At 40.4% G+C, this 15,865-nt stretch overlaps 2 protein-coding genes across 6 annotated transcripts in view; one reads left to right on the top strand and one right to left on the bottom strand.

The window, feature by feature from the left end:
• dpcd (deleted in primary ciliary dyskinesia homolog (mouse)) overlaps window positions 1–8,590 on the top strand; it is a 20,700-nt gene extending 12,110 nt beyond the window's left edge. Inside the window, exons 2-7 of one of the 2 annotated variants that reach the window (XR_006314982.1) lie at window positions 618–701; window positions 3,354–3,478; window positions 3,705–3,838; window positions 6,767–6,869; window positions 7,883–8,108; window positions 8,230–8,590. Coding sequence is in view for 1 of the 2 variants with exons in the window: in XM_043712929.1 (XP_043568864.1) it covers window positions 494–512; window positions 621–701; window positions 3,354–3,478; window positions 3,705–3,838; window positions 6,767–6,869; window positions 7,883–7,987 (567 nt within the window). In the remaining variant the exon portion in view is untranslated. Of the gene's footprint in view, window positions 1–214; window positions 513–617; window positions 702–3,353; window positions 3,479–3,704; window positions 3,839–6,766; window positions 6,870–7,882 lie in introns of those variants that run through there. The other variant, XM_043712929.1, reaches the window with a different exon arrangement.
• A 1,942-nt stretch (window positions 8,591–10,532) lies between these two features.
• The window catches only part of fbxw4 (F-box and WD repeat domain containing 4), a 144,487-nt gene continuing 139,154 nt past the window's right edge, over window positions 10,533–15,865 (bottom strand). For all 4 annotated transcript variants that reach the window (XM_043712922.1, XM_043712924.1, XM_043712923.1 and 1 more), the window contains 2 exons: window positions 12,774–12,915; window positions 10,533–10,820 (listed from right to left, as the gene is read on the bottom strand). In XM_043712922.1, coding sequence (XP_043568857.1) covers window positions 10,683–10,820; window positions 12,774–12,915 — 280 coding nt within the window. In that variant the 3' untranslated portion in view covers window positions 10,533–10,682. The remainder of the gene's footprint in view (window positions 10,821–12,773; window positions 12,916–15,865) is intronic.

Here is a 15,865-nt window from a genome sequence, read left to right as displayed (position 1 = left end):
GGGTAAAAGGCAGCAGGGGAGGGGGGTAAAAGGCAGCAGTGGGGTGGGAGGGTGAGGCTGGGTCTGGGTCTGGATGTGTGTCTGGGGAAAGGGTTGATAATAACAGCTGTGGTGCATAAGAGTGATGCCTGGGGATTTAGGAAGGGAGCATCAGACAACGGATCCGAACAAGTGCAGGGTATAGACTACTTAAGTAAATTGTTAGATTGACGTGTGCAAGCTGACTATTGGAATAAAAGTAATGTGCAAGGGTTTGGCACTAGATAATGATGCTCACTTCAAGAATTGGTGTAGGTTTGATGAGCCAAATGGCCTCTTTATGTGGCATAACACTTGTGTGAAGGAGTGCATGCTATGGGGAAGAGAATATGATGCAAACTCTGTCGGAAGTGCTGGAGTGTTAAGGAGAGGAAAGAGTGCAAAGGGTATTTAAAATAAACAAGTTTGCTGGAGGTTGGGAGAGCTTGAATGCCAGGTTTCAAACCAATTCAATATGGATCAAGATTTAAAATGTAAATCTGGTTCAGTGCAAAACTAGTGTATTTTTGCAGCCTGTTTCACTGTGCTAATTGTAACTGATTCCTTTATATGGTTTTGTCTTTCTCTTTGCTCCCAACAAGGTAAGAGGAAAGTACATTATCTCTTTCCAGATGGCAGTGAAATGGTAGAAGAGTATGAAGTCTCCAATGATCAACTCGCAGGTAAAGATCATATTGTTCACTGCAGACTTTCCAATAGCAGTAAGCTGGTTAAAGGGTTTCTTTTATGTTTCTTTGGTAAACTTCAGAATGTGCATTAAGATAGAACTGAAAACAATTTTGTACACTTTCAGAATTCCTAACCTTGGGTTGTTGCTGTCAAGGGCAAAGCTACAATCATTTGGACACCCCAAACTGCTCTAAACCTCAGTTGATGAACTTTGTCCTCACTGGTGTCCATGTGGTAATGATGTTTCCACAATGGTCGCTAAACAAAAGAAACCAAAGAACTGCTGATGCTGGAAATCAAAAACAAAAACAAAAATTGCTGGAAAAGCTCACAGGTCTGGAAGTATCTCTGAACAGAAATCAGAGTGAAAGTTTCAGGTTAGTGACTGTCCTGAGACCCATTCTGAAAAGGGGTCATTGATCTGAACCGCTAACTCTGCTTTCTCTCCACAGGCGCTGCCAGTCTTTCATTATTCCAGCAATTTCTCTTTTTGTTTCCCCAATGGGGGAAGATTCTAGGATTCTCATCCAGTGACAAAGAAATAGTGACAAATGTTTTGGTTAGGATGGAGGGGAACTTGGAGGTGATAATGTTTCCACAATGCCTCTGATGTGAGAGCTGACAGAGATTGGAGTGATGCTAAAGTTAGTTTGGTGAGTTATTGCAGAGCAGGCTGTAGATTGTATGCATTATGCTAGGCAAGCATTGCGAATCACTCAAGTCTTATAGATGGAGGAACTACTTTGAGGGAGTCAAATAGATAGCAAAGTATCATGTATTCATTTAGCTGGTCCTGTTCAGCTTCTGGCCTCTGACAGACTCAAGATGTTAGGTGGGGTGTGTGGACTCATTAGTGATAATTTCATTGGAAGTCAAAGGAACTTGGCTGGGTTTTCACCTATTGAAAGTGATCATTGTGGCACTTCTGTTACACAAATGTGACCTGCATCGTTCTGCCTGTGTCTGAATATTATTCAAGTCATGCTGTAGGCCATAAGGGACTTCTTCATTATCAGATATATTGTATATATAGTGGGAAAATAATTAATTAAGATATTGAAGATGGACTGAAAATCCTGATTCTGACAGTAAGGTTTGCTCACTGAGCTGGAAGGTTCGTTTTCAGATGTTTCAACACCATATTAGATAACCTCATCAGTGAGTCTCCGGATGAACCACTGGTGGCATGGCCCACTTTCTGTTTGTGTTTAGGTTTATGTGGGTTGGTGATGTCATTTTCTGTTTTTCTGGGGGTGGGGATGGTACCACCCCTTGAAAAAGAACGTCTGAAAACTAATCTTCCAGCTCAGGGAGCGAACCTCATCCTGAGTTACAAATCTTCTCAAAACTCAGTAATATTCTGAGGCCATGATTGGCCTCTGACCACCATGACCATTTTCTTCCAGCCATTACAAAGTTTATGAGTTTATTTTTGTGAAATGTGCTTGGCTAAATGGTGCCTTAATATAAAGGGAAATTACTCATCCTCTGGCTTTTTTTTATATTAACTTGTGGAAAACTGGTCTGCTTTGTAAAACTTCACTAATGTGTACATTTGACTGAACTCTGTTATATATTTTTGAATGATCTTTTGTCTATTTTCATCCAGCCCACGTTACAACTGCATAGTATGACAGTAGCTTTATAAATTGCTTTTAAAGACCTGAACCTGCAAGCAGGACAAATTATAGAAATTGTTTGGGGTACCATCTCCAGGTGACACAGTGGCTGTCTTGAATATATAGTAGCTGTCACTTCTCTCACTGTGCCAATAGTTTGGAACACCCTGTCCTATCATGGGTGCACCATCCCACAGTGACTGCAGTAATTCAAAGCTACATATCACCTGCTCAGGATGAGCAATGTACAAAACAAACACTAATGGTTACATCTGATGAGTGATTTTTAAAAAAAAATGTACTAAGACATTATTCATATGTGATTGTTTGACAACATTTGGTAAACATTTTTTAAAACATTGAATAATTGTTTTTTTTGTGCTTTATTGGATTAGTTCTTGGGAAGGAAACCTTTCTGTTTTAGATGTTTAGTATCACTACTAAATACTCCCGAGAAGGAACAAAACTCCCTCTACAGTTCCCATGAAGAACGTCCAGGACACATACAGCACATAATTAGATATGGAGTAAAGTTCCCTATGCACTCTTCCCATCTCTTGCTTCCCGGGCAGGTACAGGCATGAGGATCGGTACAGATTGAAGGCCCTTTCCCTCTCCCTTTGTCACATTAGGGATATTGTAGGTAATTTAAAATCAGAACAAGTTGAGTATCACCATTTCTTTTGGCTGTGCAGCACAATGATCACTGAAGCTTCTGGAGCATTTATTATGGCAGTAATCTGTTATTGGAAAGGTCTGCGCAGTTTATTGATGTCTGCAAATTTACTGCTGCCCTTTGGGACAGAGCATTTCATTTGATTCAGGAGCAAATTCACCTTTTCTGATTAGCTATCTGAGAAACGTGAGTGATGGGATTATCAATAATGAAACAGACTTTTGTGCATTTTTGGCTGATGAATATAGGGGCCTTTTTTTTGCAGATCATTGGTTTCCTTAGAATGTTGCATGCTATATTGTATTTTGGTTTACATATTTATAACATTCTTACTTTTTTGATGTTCACAGTCAGAAAGTGGAGACAGAAGAGTCAATTGGGATCCCAGGGGCAGTGGCAGGTTGAGATTGGGGATACATCATCTAGAGCATTCGGAAACTTGGAGCAGCAGCTGATACAGGAGAATAGCAGCAATGTAAGTGGGTTTAAACAAGGAGCATAAATGATGTGCTTAAATTCTCTGAATTGCATTAGGTATATGAACCTCTATGATATAGGGCATACATTCCTTTTTGTGTTTAATATACACTATTTATATATGTGTTTGGTGCTCTGATAATGTCTGTCTCCCAAAGTGATATATTGTTGTGAAGTCCACTGAAATGTTTACATTTTATGTGCAATTTTACATTTAATTGCAGCCTATTTTCACAAGGAACGACACCAAGGCAAACTTCCAGTGGAGGATCCGAAATCTGCCGTATCCCAAAAAAGTCTACAGCGTCACAATTGACCCAGAGCAGAGATGTTGCATTGTGAGAACATCAAACAAAAAGTAATTCTGTTTTTCAGTTCTGATTAAAAGTTCTATGCTGGGGCTATTTCTCTTTTTTGAGAAACCTGTGGACCAGTTTTAAGATTACTTTTTTTTTATTATCAACTTTCCTTCTTTTGATTGTTTTTTAAAAAATTGTTTTTACATAAAGGATTTCTTTTGTCAGTTCCTCCCCTTTCATTAAACCTTTCTTCGCCAGTGCTAATCCTGATGGAGTATGTGTTCCATGACCGCAGTCTGTTTTCCACGACCTCATACATTGCCCATTCTTTATGGATGAATCCAGACATAGAATTACATCGAATATATGACACAGACAAAGGCCCACCCAGTCCTTGCTGTTGTTTTTGCTCCATTTGAGTAATCCATTCTACTTCATGTAACTCTAATACGTCAAACCTCTATTCCCTTCTTTTTCACATTTTTATAGCTTCTCTTTAAATGTGTATATAATATTCACCTTGGGTATTCTCTGTGTAGCCCCATAATCTCAACAATGAGTAAAGAAGTTCACCCTGATAATCAACAAGAAATCCTCTTGTATTAAGGGCCCCTAACTTGTTCATCCTCACAAATGGAAATGCTATTGGACTCCAAAGCTGCTTTGAACTAATGGAGTGCCAGGACAATGTAATATAGCCACATGAAGCAAGATGCAATTCTGATTCATATTGATTTGAGGAGAGATTTGAGCCTATACGTGGTGGCGTTTCTAAGAAGAGAGGTAATCTTAATGTATGAGATTCTGAGGAAGCTTAGATGTTGATTTTAATTATGACGTTTCAGATTTTAAATTTTATTGTCATGTGTACTCCAGTACAGGAGTTCAGTGAAAAGTGTGTGATGTCACCACACATGGTGCCTGTGTACAAAAAAAACTTAGCTTAAGTTGTCAGAGAAATGACAGGTAAAAAGTTAAGCGTTACTTCATAGGAGAAAAATGTAGAAATTGGTAATTGTTTAAAGTCTTTTGTACTTTAAATTAGGAAAATAAAGGAATAAGTTAAAAGTTCAACAGTTTTTGAGTCCACCACTTAACTTGCTGTCTGGGAAGACCTCAACTGTCTGTTCTCGTCACCGCCGTCACTGTCTGATCTTCCCCTAATGTCTCAGGAAAATGCCCAGTCAGGATCCACTTGCACAACAAGCCGAAACCCTACCATGAACCACCGAGTGACCAGCTGACATACCACCAAGTGACCAGACTGAGACTCATCATGACCTGGCAAGAGTCCAGGCTGAGAGTCATTTTATGGGGAAATCTGGAATTAGGCTCAGTTCCAAAATAACTGGTCTCCCATTTAAGACCAGGGCAGGTGGAACTTGAATCCAGACATTCTCGTCAAGGTAGGGCCATACCACAAGACCCTTATAATCAAGGTTTCAATCCTAGATTTGTTAATAAGTTGACTTTAAATTACACTAGTTGTGGCATTTTAAACTATTCCCAGAACATTAGCTTGAAGCACACCAGTCCAATGAGGATACCACAACACCATTATTTCCCAATAATCCCCTATTTAATCTTTGCATCTTTCAATAACTCCCTTAATATTGCTTCCTTTGGTGCAGCACTCTTGGAAAAAACATATTTGTGAAATAATTTGATTGTGGGTTCATACTGTACTCCAGAGAGCTGAACGCAAGTTAGAATGGGCGGCACGGTGGCACAGTGGTTAGCACTGCTGCCTCACAGTGCCAGAGATCCGGGTTCAATTCCCGCCTCAGGCGACTGACTGTGTGGAGTTTGCACGTTCTCCCCGTGTCTGCATGGGTTTCCTCCGGGTGCTCCGGTTTCCTCCCACAGTCCAAAGATGTGCAGGGTCAGGTGAATTGGCCAAACTAAATTGCCCATAGTGTTAGGTAAGGGGTAAATGTAGGGGTATGGGTGGGTTGCGCTTCGGCGGGTCGGTATGGACTTGTTGGGCCGAAGGGCCTGTTTCCACACTGTAATCTAATCTAATCTAATGAATCTTCTGTACAGTTGTGCAAGAGACTGTACTCTCACAGGTGCTGTCAAACCAACATTGTACGTGCTCTTGATTGGATTTCAAAATTCCCACTGCTCTATTTGAAGAGTCTAGGAGTTATACCAGTATCCTGATCAATATTGGTCAGGCCACTGTTGGAATATTGCGTGCAATTCTGGTCTCCTTCCTATTGGAAAGATATTGTGAAACTTGAAAGGGTTCAGAAAAGATTTACAAGGATGTTGCCAGGGTTGGTGGATCTGAGCTACAGGGAGAGGCTGAACAGGCTGGTGCTGTTTTCCCTGGAGTGTCGGAGGCTGAGGGGTGACCTTATAGAGGTTTACAAAATTATGAGGGGCATGTATAAGGTAAATATACAAAGTCTTTTCCCTGGCATCGGGGAGTCCAGAACTAGAGGGCATAGGTTTAGGGTGAGAGGGGAAAGATATAAGAGACGTAAGGGGCAACTTTTTCACGCAGAGGGTGGTACGTGTATGGAATGAGCTTCCAGAGGATGTGGTAGAGGCTGGTACAATTGCAACATTTAAGAGGCATTTGGATGGGTAAATGAATAGGAAGGGTTTGGAGGGATATGGGCCAGGTGTTGGAAGGTGGGACTAGATTGGGTTGGGATATCTGGTCGGCATTGACGGGTTGGACCAAAGGGTCTGTTTCCATGCTTACATCTCTATGACTATGACTCTATATTTATCACCAGAACAGATTATCCGCTCATTATCTTATTGATGCTGGAGAACTTGCTGTGCATGAATTGGTTGCTACATTTCCTATTAGTGACTATACTTCAAGAATAATTCCTTGACCTTGAGGTACTTTGGGGACATCCTGAGCACATGAAAAGTGTCAATTACACAAGTTCTTGTTTTATTTGTATGGTTAAAAGTTTTGTAAAAAAAAAGTATAGTGCTGAAACTGATCTTCCTCTTGCTCCGTCCAGGTATTACAAGAGGTTTAACATTCCAGACATGGACCGGTGTAGATTGTCCCTGGATAGTTCAGCTCTTAGTTTCACACATGCCAACAATACCCTCATCATCACAGTAAGTCCCATTCAACATCTGTACCACAGTGCCTCGTAATACTTGGTCTGCTGATCTTACACAGTCCTTGTACTTGAGGGAATAATGACAGAATCCAGTTCAGGTAAAATGACCTGAATGGGAGAGAATACAAGTTGTGCTGAGATCTGCATGTCAAAAGTCTATAGTTGCATAATATCATGGTAATTGGAGGACTAAAAGTTAGGATTTCTATTTTGTATGTTGTTGAGATTAGAGCATCACTTGCAAGGTCAGCTGTTCTTTCCCATCCCTAATTGCCTTTGAAGGTGGTGGTGAGTTACTTTCTTGAACTTCTGCAGTCCTTGGAATACAGGTATACCCATAATGCAGTCAGGGACTTTGACCCAGTAATAGTGAAGGAATGGCAATATATTTGAAAGTCAGAATGGTGTGTGGCTTGGAGAGGAACTCAAAAGAGAAACCATGCCAATTAGATAGTTAAGCAAGGGAAACATTTCTTCACCACCAGAAATGACATATGGGTTGCTTTTTCATTTTTCCTTCATTCGTTCATGGGATGAGGGTATCGCTGGCTAGACAGCATTTACAGCCCATCCCTAACTGCTCACAGGGCAGTTAAGAGTCAGCCACATTACTTTGGGTCTGGAGGCACATGTAAGCCAGACCAGGTAAAGATGGCAGTTTCTTTCCATAAAGGACATTAGTGAACTTGATGGTTTTTCTGACAATCAACAACAGATTCATGATCTTCATTAGATTCTTAATTCCAGATTTAAAAAAAATTGAATTCAAATTCCTTCATCTGCCATGGAGGGATTTGAACCCGGGTCCCCAGAACATTAGCTGAGTCTCTGGAATACCAGGCCAGCGATAATACCAACTTCTCTCCATGTTAAGAATGATAAAGTAGTAGATGGCTTTAGCTGTGCTTGAGATTGAGAGGGCAGAGAAACTGCAGCAGATGTGTGGTTGACATATTTAAAATATTCTAAAATCTAATATGTTAACTGCAATTTCTGTTCACCCCTCAGTACCAAAAGCCTACAGAAATCTTGCAGCTGGAACAGGAAGTGCTACGAGAGCTGAAGAAAGTGAAGGTGGCTGAAGATGGAGATGTTGAATGTAAAACACAGTGAATCTGAAATACTCTAAATCAACTCTGCAAGGCTGAATCCTACTTTGGGAGATGCAGTGGATGGAGAATCTCAAGGATTTGAACCCTGTAGTGGCATTCATGCTGCTAAATGTGGCCCAAATGTCAGTACATTGGATGATGTATTGTCACAAACTAAATGGGAAAAACAATGAGTTACTGGTTTTGGAGGGATGAAAAGTTGTCACGAAATATTTAATCTATGTGTATTCTTTTAACCCTCAGACTAATTCTCTAGCAGAGGAACTCTGTTCCAGTGGTTCTCCTAGGAGCCCCTGGTTGCCTAACCAAGGAAGATGGATGTAGAGAACGAACGCTGCTCTTTGAATCTTCCTCCAATCCTTTAATGTCTTGGCTGCTTTGAGAAATTATTCATTTTTCTCCTAAGTTAGAGGATACAGAGAATGAAGGAGGGGAGAATTACTGGACCAGACTGTTTCAAAGAACTCAGTTGGAACACTGTATCCCAGAACAAGTGCTTCAAAAAACAAAGGGAAGGAAATAAGACGTTAATCCTTCTCTTAATGATCAAGTAATGTAAATCCTCTAATACCAGTACATCTATAAATTAAAGAATTTAATTTTATACTTTGGAGATTCAGCCAGTGATGATGCTGTTTGGTCAGACAGTCTTTGATTGCATGATTTTTTTTTAATGAATGACTGTTTGCCTTGGCACATTTATGTAAATGTTTGCTCCTTCTAAGACTATAAGATCTAGGAATAGAAATTGGCCATTTGGCCCATTGGGTTTGCTGCAACATTTGATCAGGGCTGATGTGTTTGTCAACACTATTCTTCTGCTTTCTCCTGTAACCCTTGATCTCCTCATCCTAAATTCCACTGAGTACAGACTCATAGTCCTTAACTATCCTCATTTGAAAAGCCCATCATTCCTGGGGTCATCCTGCAAACCTCCTCCAAGGCTTGCACATTTAAGAGATGGGGTTCAAAAGTGCTCACAAGATTCCAAATGAATTCTGACCAGAGAATTTTCTAGTCTCAGTACACCCTTGCTCTTGTATTCTTTCCCTCTTGAAATGAATACTTGCAATCTTAACTGCCACTGAACCTAATGTTAACCTTAGGTAACTTAATTCAGGATTCTCTTAAGTCCATTTCTATTTCAGCTTTCTGAGCCATTCCCTGTTTAGAAAATAATCTATGCCTCCATTTTTTTCTACTAAAGTGCATAAACTCTCACTTACTTCGTTGAAGGGTCACCCATTTTTACAAGATGGACAGCTATGTAATCAATCAATCTGAGTGGGGTTATAACTGATCTCAGCCTCAATTCTCATTGACAACACAATAGATGATAAAATGCAGGATTACTGCCATTACTGCCTCCTCTATTAAATTTTTTTTTAAATTACATTTTTGCTCAGACAAGTGCTGTGCATAAGGCAAAGTTTTCTTAAGTCTTATCTCTACAAAGAAAAGCAAACCTGCCTTTCTGAACATCCAGTGGTTCAAGGTCTGACTCAAATCACCCCAGCAATTAATTCCAGCTGTTGATTAACAATGATGCTTAAGTTCTAGGCTTGCTTTTTGTAATCCAAATGCTTTCTATCAGCCTACTGTTTCTAAAGTATTGTTCTGCATTTCAACCTGGGATAAGGTTTTGAGTCAAGGTTTCACTGATTTTCTGTGGTACACAGGTCTGAAATAATTGTGTTCAGAATTAGTTTGAGCTGCTAACATCTGCAAGGGAGTCCATAGCAATAGCTGTGGTCCTTTATCTGACTGTAGAAAGTACAAAATCATTCTGGTTTAGGAATAGATGCTGATATAAATTTTTTAAATAAAGGCTGAGCTGAATAACTAATCATTGATGGGGACAGTGTAGAGACAGCTTTACTTTTAGTTTGAAAGAATATAAGGAGCTTAACTCTTTATCCACACCTGTTGCAACACCTGAACCAGGAGTGTTTAATGGGACAGCATTGCTCTTGGGTGGGATACAGGCATTTGCAATGCATTGGTATTTCACCCAGAAAGCTATTATTCAGCTCATGTCTTTCATGGGTAAGTAGGAATGGGCAATAAATGCTGGCCTAGCCAGTGACACCCACATGTTGAACCACAAATATAAATAACAAGTTCAAGTTTTGTTCACAAGGAGCAAAGAGATGATAGGAACAGGAATCCAGGTAGATTTTTCCCAACTTTTCTGAAGACACAATGTGTGACTGTCTCCGAACTGCCACTTCAGCTTTGAATAAAGAAGTTAAGCAATGGCCTGTCTGCTTACAAACTTCTCCAGCCAGAATCTTAGCAGAAATTTTGCACAGGTTAATGATCCTATGTTCCTCCCTGAAATGCCATTGGTGAAAACTAGTATTAATGATTATCTTTCAGTTGGTGTTTATGGGATTAAGCTATTCAGAAATTGGCTATGATTGTCGACACATGAAACACTGGATCTTTGAGAGACAAGCTTAGTATCCAGTTGGATACTAAGGATTTTTGCTTTCAAACATCACATCGCTACAATTTCTTCAGGCAAGATTAATTAAAGGAGTCAGTTCATGTATAAAATTTATTGCAAATGCGATTCTTTAAGGAATTGCGGTGTTGGATGTGAATGAGCAGGCTTTGTCTTGAAGTAGCAATTGACAGCATGCTGGCTTCTGATGTGCAGTATTGGGATCCCCACTTTAAGTGTTCTCACCCATTTATTTTCCGTGCTGTTGGTCACAGATTGTAAAATCCAACATGTAAAGTGCATGGGCCAAGACGCTGTAGAGATGTGAGGTAGTAAATCGAAGGCAGTATACTGGGCTACTGCTGCTTGGGGAGGAAAGGAAAAATACCTGGAGAAAAAGGAAACAAAGCATTGATTAGTTCCACAACCTGTGCTTTGGTATTATTTGCACAGAAGACGCTCCAGTACATAAGGTTAACAGACTGTTCAGGACAATCTGTTTCAATCTTCATGTTTGCTGCCCTCTGCTGGAACTTCAGAATCTCAGCAACATCTCCCATTTCTAATGGGTGACTGAACACCGATGAGCGCCCAATTAACCGTGGCTATATTTTGCATGAAGAGAGTGCTATATGGAATAGGTGTTGATGTAATAGAAACTGTGTATTACTGAAGTATTTCTTCAACTTATTTGTAGGGTACAACTATAAGGGAAAACTGGGCAGGTTGAGCTAGAAAAGGTGACCTATCAAGAGGTTTGACGGTAACCATGAAAACATTTTCACTTTTAAGGAAGTCCAAAAACTAGGGGCCATAAACATCACATTCTTTTCATGGGATATAAGTGTCACTGGCATTTTTAATGCTTGTCTCTGTAAATATCCTTGAATGGATGGCTTGTTAAGACCATTCCAGGGGATCGCTAAGAGTCCACTATATTGCTGTGGGTCATATTTCAGCCAGCCCAGGTAAAAGCAAATGTCTTCCCCTAAAGGTTATTACAGAAACAGATAAGATTTTTTTGACAATTGATGATAGTCCCACTGTCACCATTCCTCAACCTAACTTTCAATTTCAGATCTTTGTTAAGTTTCCACCTGGTATTGTGGAATTTAAACTTGCTTCCCCAGAGCATTAGCCTGTGACTCTGGATTATTAGCATTACCACCATCTCCTGACCATTATGAATTAATCTAACTGGAGTTTCAAAGAAAGCTTCTTTATCCAGAGTTGTACAATGTGAAATTCATTACCAGAGGGCAGAAATTGAACCCTGCTGTTGTTGTCAGCTATCTAGTCAACTGAGCTAACCAATCTAACAGCTGAGGAGACCATGAAGGACACTCTTCCTCAACTGAGACATGGTGATCCTCAGATTAGATCACCACCTATCATCTCTCTCTAAGTGAGATGACTTTACAAGAAGAATTAATTGAAATAAGTAGAGAGATGTATTTAAGAGTAAGTAGATAAACGCCACTGAGAAAGAAATGGAGGTTCTGTTGATAAAATGATGTATAATAGGGTGGAAGGAGGTTGGTATGGAGTATAAGCACTGTCATGGACCTGTTGGACTGAATGGCTTGATGTCATTTGATAACTTCATTGTTTGCTATGATACTAAACCATTAGAGAGGCTGGAAAGAAGTCACCTATTCTTAGCTATAAATGGAAACTGTTACTGGGCCAGCTTCCTGCACCTGATTAGAGGAAATTGTGGATAACAGAGGGATCAAGGTCAGGAGCATCATTCTCCTGAAGTCAGAAAGCTTGGCAGCATTTTCTAACTAGATTCATATTTAGTGTCTTTAACCATCTGAAGATGTAACCAAACATGTTACAGACAATAATGCACTTTTTGAAGTATTGTCACTGTTGTAATTTAGCAACATGCAAGACAATTTACAGCAAGTTCCTCCAAAGGCAGTAAGGTAATAACCACATAATTTGTTGATTGAGGGATAAACATCAACCCAGGTCATTGGGGAGGCCCTCCATACTACTTTACAAAATAGTGTCAAGGGTATCTTTTACATCTGCCTGAGAAGGCAGGTGGAGCCTTGGTTTACATTTCATTTGAAAGATAACTACTATGACTGCAGTGCTTCGTCAGTGGGAGTACTAAATAGATTATGTGCTAAAGGCTCCAGAGTGAGACTTGAACCCACAATCTCATTAACTGAAGTAAGAGAGTGTTATCTCCTTAAGTTACAGCTGGTTCTGATAAAATGGCATTTGTGGTGAAGCACCAATGGATGGTCAGCACTCAGAAAAGATGGTGGTAGAGTGCTGGAAAGCCAGAGGACATTAGCATTCTCAGCATAAGCTGGACCAACCTTACCTGTAGACTCTTTGTCTGCCTCTTGTCCCAGAGACGCACAACACCATAGCGGGATGAGCCACTGGCAATCATGAAGTTTCCATCTGTCTGCAAACAGTATAGTGCACTGTCATGAGGTTCTTCCCATTCCATCACACTGCGCCTGCAACAGACAGACAGGTTAGAACAGTGATGGTATGAAATCCAGGACTGACAGAAGAGATGGCAAAACTGTTGATCTCAAAAGTACTGCATGGTTTTGTAAGCACCCTAAATATAGATTTGCTACTCCTCTCAAGTTATCTTTGAATGGTGAGTAAAAGAAGGAAAGAGAGATATTGGGAAAGGAAAAAACAAACAAGATAAGCAAGTTTTTGATGTGATTTTTGAAGGAAAATATGAAGGGTTGGTGAGAGCTCTGGGCTTTGGGAAGCAAGGTTCTCTTTGGAGGCCGGTGTAGACTTGTTGGGCTGAAGGGCCCGTTTCCACACAGTAGGGATCCTAATTCTAAAGAGTGAGCTTTCATTCCCAGTGACTTACACTAGTTTGGGACATCACAAAGTGCATTCCAGTCTAACAAGTACTTCTTTGAAGCACATCATTGATATACCCTTGAAAACTTGCCAGCAAAAGAATACACAAGCTCTCAAGTGACAATGCAATAATGGGAATGGAAAAGTAATTTTTAATTATGCTTTTTGAAGGATAGTTTCTGGCCCAGGGTGCTAGATTGAGTACTCTACGCATCTTCATTTACCATTACTCACTGTTTCCTGTCACTTAGTCAACACGCTTTTATTTCATGGGGTTCAGCTTTGCTGGAAAGTCTGTTATGTGGCACTTTATCAAAACTATTTGGAAATCCATAAGCATCATGCAAAGCATAATCCCACTGTGATTCACTAAAATACTGATTATCTTCTCATCGAATGCTCTCTTATCAAGGGCGATCAGGTCTTGGACAACAAATTCTGGCTTTGCCAGTGATGCCCAGGTTGTGTACAAATTTTAAAAAGTTCCTTCCTCCTCCACTTGCCTTCAAACATTTAATTCTGCCTTTTCAATTGACATCAATCCAAGTCTTTTCAACAGTACTCACTAATGCAAGTCTCATACTGTAGTTATGCTTGGCTTCTGTGCTCGCTGTCCAGGCTTGGTAGCTGTTTAACGGTGCACCTCACACCTTTCATTGTTTTAAGGTTTTGTGTTACAGGTGGAGAGGGGGATTTGAGAGGAGGACTATCATAATAATATGGTATAGAAGGTAGCAACTCAGCCCATTATGCCTGTGTCAGATCTTCGAAAGAGCTATTCAGTTAGTTCCCTCCTTCGCTCTTTAATTTGTTTTCCATTTCACATATTTGTCCAATTCACTTTTGAAAGTTATTACTAAATCTGCTTTCACTGCCCTTTCCACCAGCACGTTTCTCGTTCGTCCATTGTTTTACCCTCATGGTTGCCTTTAGTTTCCTTACTAATTACATTGAAGTAATGCCATGAGGAAGTTGTTTTTGTTGTTTGTGTATTGTTTAGGGGTGTGGAAGGAAATGAACAGCAAACATGCATAATGAAAATCATTGCCAGCATTAGGCAGCTCAGCAATTCAAACTGTCTCAGCGTTGATAAAGACAGCCTCATTAACTTGAAGGAGTCAGCTGACAGTGCAGTACAGTGACAGGATCACTGCTGTGTTTACTATGAATGCTGGAGATGAAATGAGTATCGAGAGAGCTGTAGCCTGTGCAAGAATCCTATTAAAAAGCTGCTATCTGAATCCATTAAAGCGTTCTCAACCAAGGGTAGTCTAATTCATCTCCTTGCTGTATTTATTCATTCTCAGGATGTGGGCATCAATAGTAAGATCAGCATTTATTGTCTGTCCCTAATTGTCCTCATGAAGGTGGCAGTCCATGTGTAAGCACACCCACAATGCTGTCAGGGAAGGAGTTCCAGGATTTTGACTCAGCAACAATGAAGGAATGGCCAATACATTTCCAAGTCATGATGGTGTGTGGCTTGGAGGTTCTGGCCCAGCTCTTCGTTTGTTTTACGAATCTCTCAGACCCACTCAGGAACAAAAATCAAATGTGTAATAATCTTAAATTTTAAAGATGCACAATTCCACCAGCTGGGGAATACTGACTCACATCACCTGCTGATATCCTATTTTTAATTTCTGATCTCACTAGAACAGTGGGAGGAAGCCTGCAAACTCCCCCAGGAACCCCACAGACATACACAGGAGTTCTTGCTGGGAAGTTCTTATGTAGATATTAGAATGAGGACTCATCTCTGATGCTGTCTCCTAATTAAAAGACCCAGCAACATCCGCTATGTGAGTAACTACTTGTTGGGCTACTGGAGGACTGAGAGTCAAAAAATAGACAAAAACCAAGAATATCTTATCTAGTATAGTCAGATTTTGTGTAAAATAATATTATTATATTATTACTGAGGACTGGAGAGAGGCAAATGTAATTCCTCTCTTCAAGAAAGGAAATAGGGAAATCCCCGGCAATTACAGACCAGTAAGTCTCACGTCTGTCGTCTGCAAGGTGTTAGAAAGGATTCTGAGGGATAGGATTTATGACCATCTGGAAGAGCATGGCTTGATTAAATGCAGTCAACACGGCTTTGTGAGGGGCAGGTCATGCCTCACTTATCGAGTTCTTTGAGGATGTGACTAGAAAAGTTGATGAGGGTCGAGCTGTGGATGTGGTGTATATGGACCTTAGCAAGGCATTTGATAAGGTTCCCCATGGTAGGTTCATTCAGAAGGTCAGGAGGAATGGGATTCAGGGGAACATAGCTGTCTGGATACAGAATTGGCTGGCCAACAGAAGACAGCAAGTGGTAGTAAAAGGAAAATATTCTGCCTGGAAGTCTGTGATGAGTGGTGTTCCACAGGGCTCTGTCCTTAGGCCTCTATTGTTTGTAATTTTTATTAATGACTTGGATGAGGGGATTGAAGGATGGGTCAGCAAATTTGCAGATGACACAAAGGTTGGAGGTGTCGATGACAGTATAGAGAGTTGTTGTAGGCTGCAGCGGGACATTGACAGGATGCAGAGATGGGCTGAGAGGTGGCAGATGGAGTTCAATCTGGATAAATG

The sequence above is a fragment of the Chiloscyllium plagiosum genome, chromosome 22, assembly GCF_004010195.1.
Source record: "Chiloscyllium plagiosum isolate BGI_BamShark_2017 chromosome 22, ASM401019v2, whole genome shotgun sequence".
Taxonomy (NCBI): Eukaryota; Metazoa; Chordata; class Chondrichthyes; order Orectolobiformes; family Hemiscylliidae; genus Chiloscyllium; species Chiloscyllium plagiosum.
The sequence above is the reverse complement of the archived record's forward strand: the minus strand, read 5'-3'. Positions and strand labels throughout refer to the sequence as shown.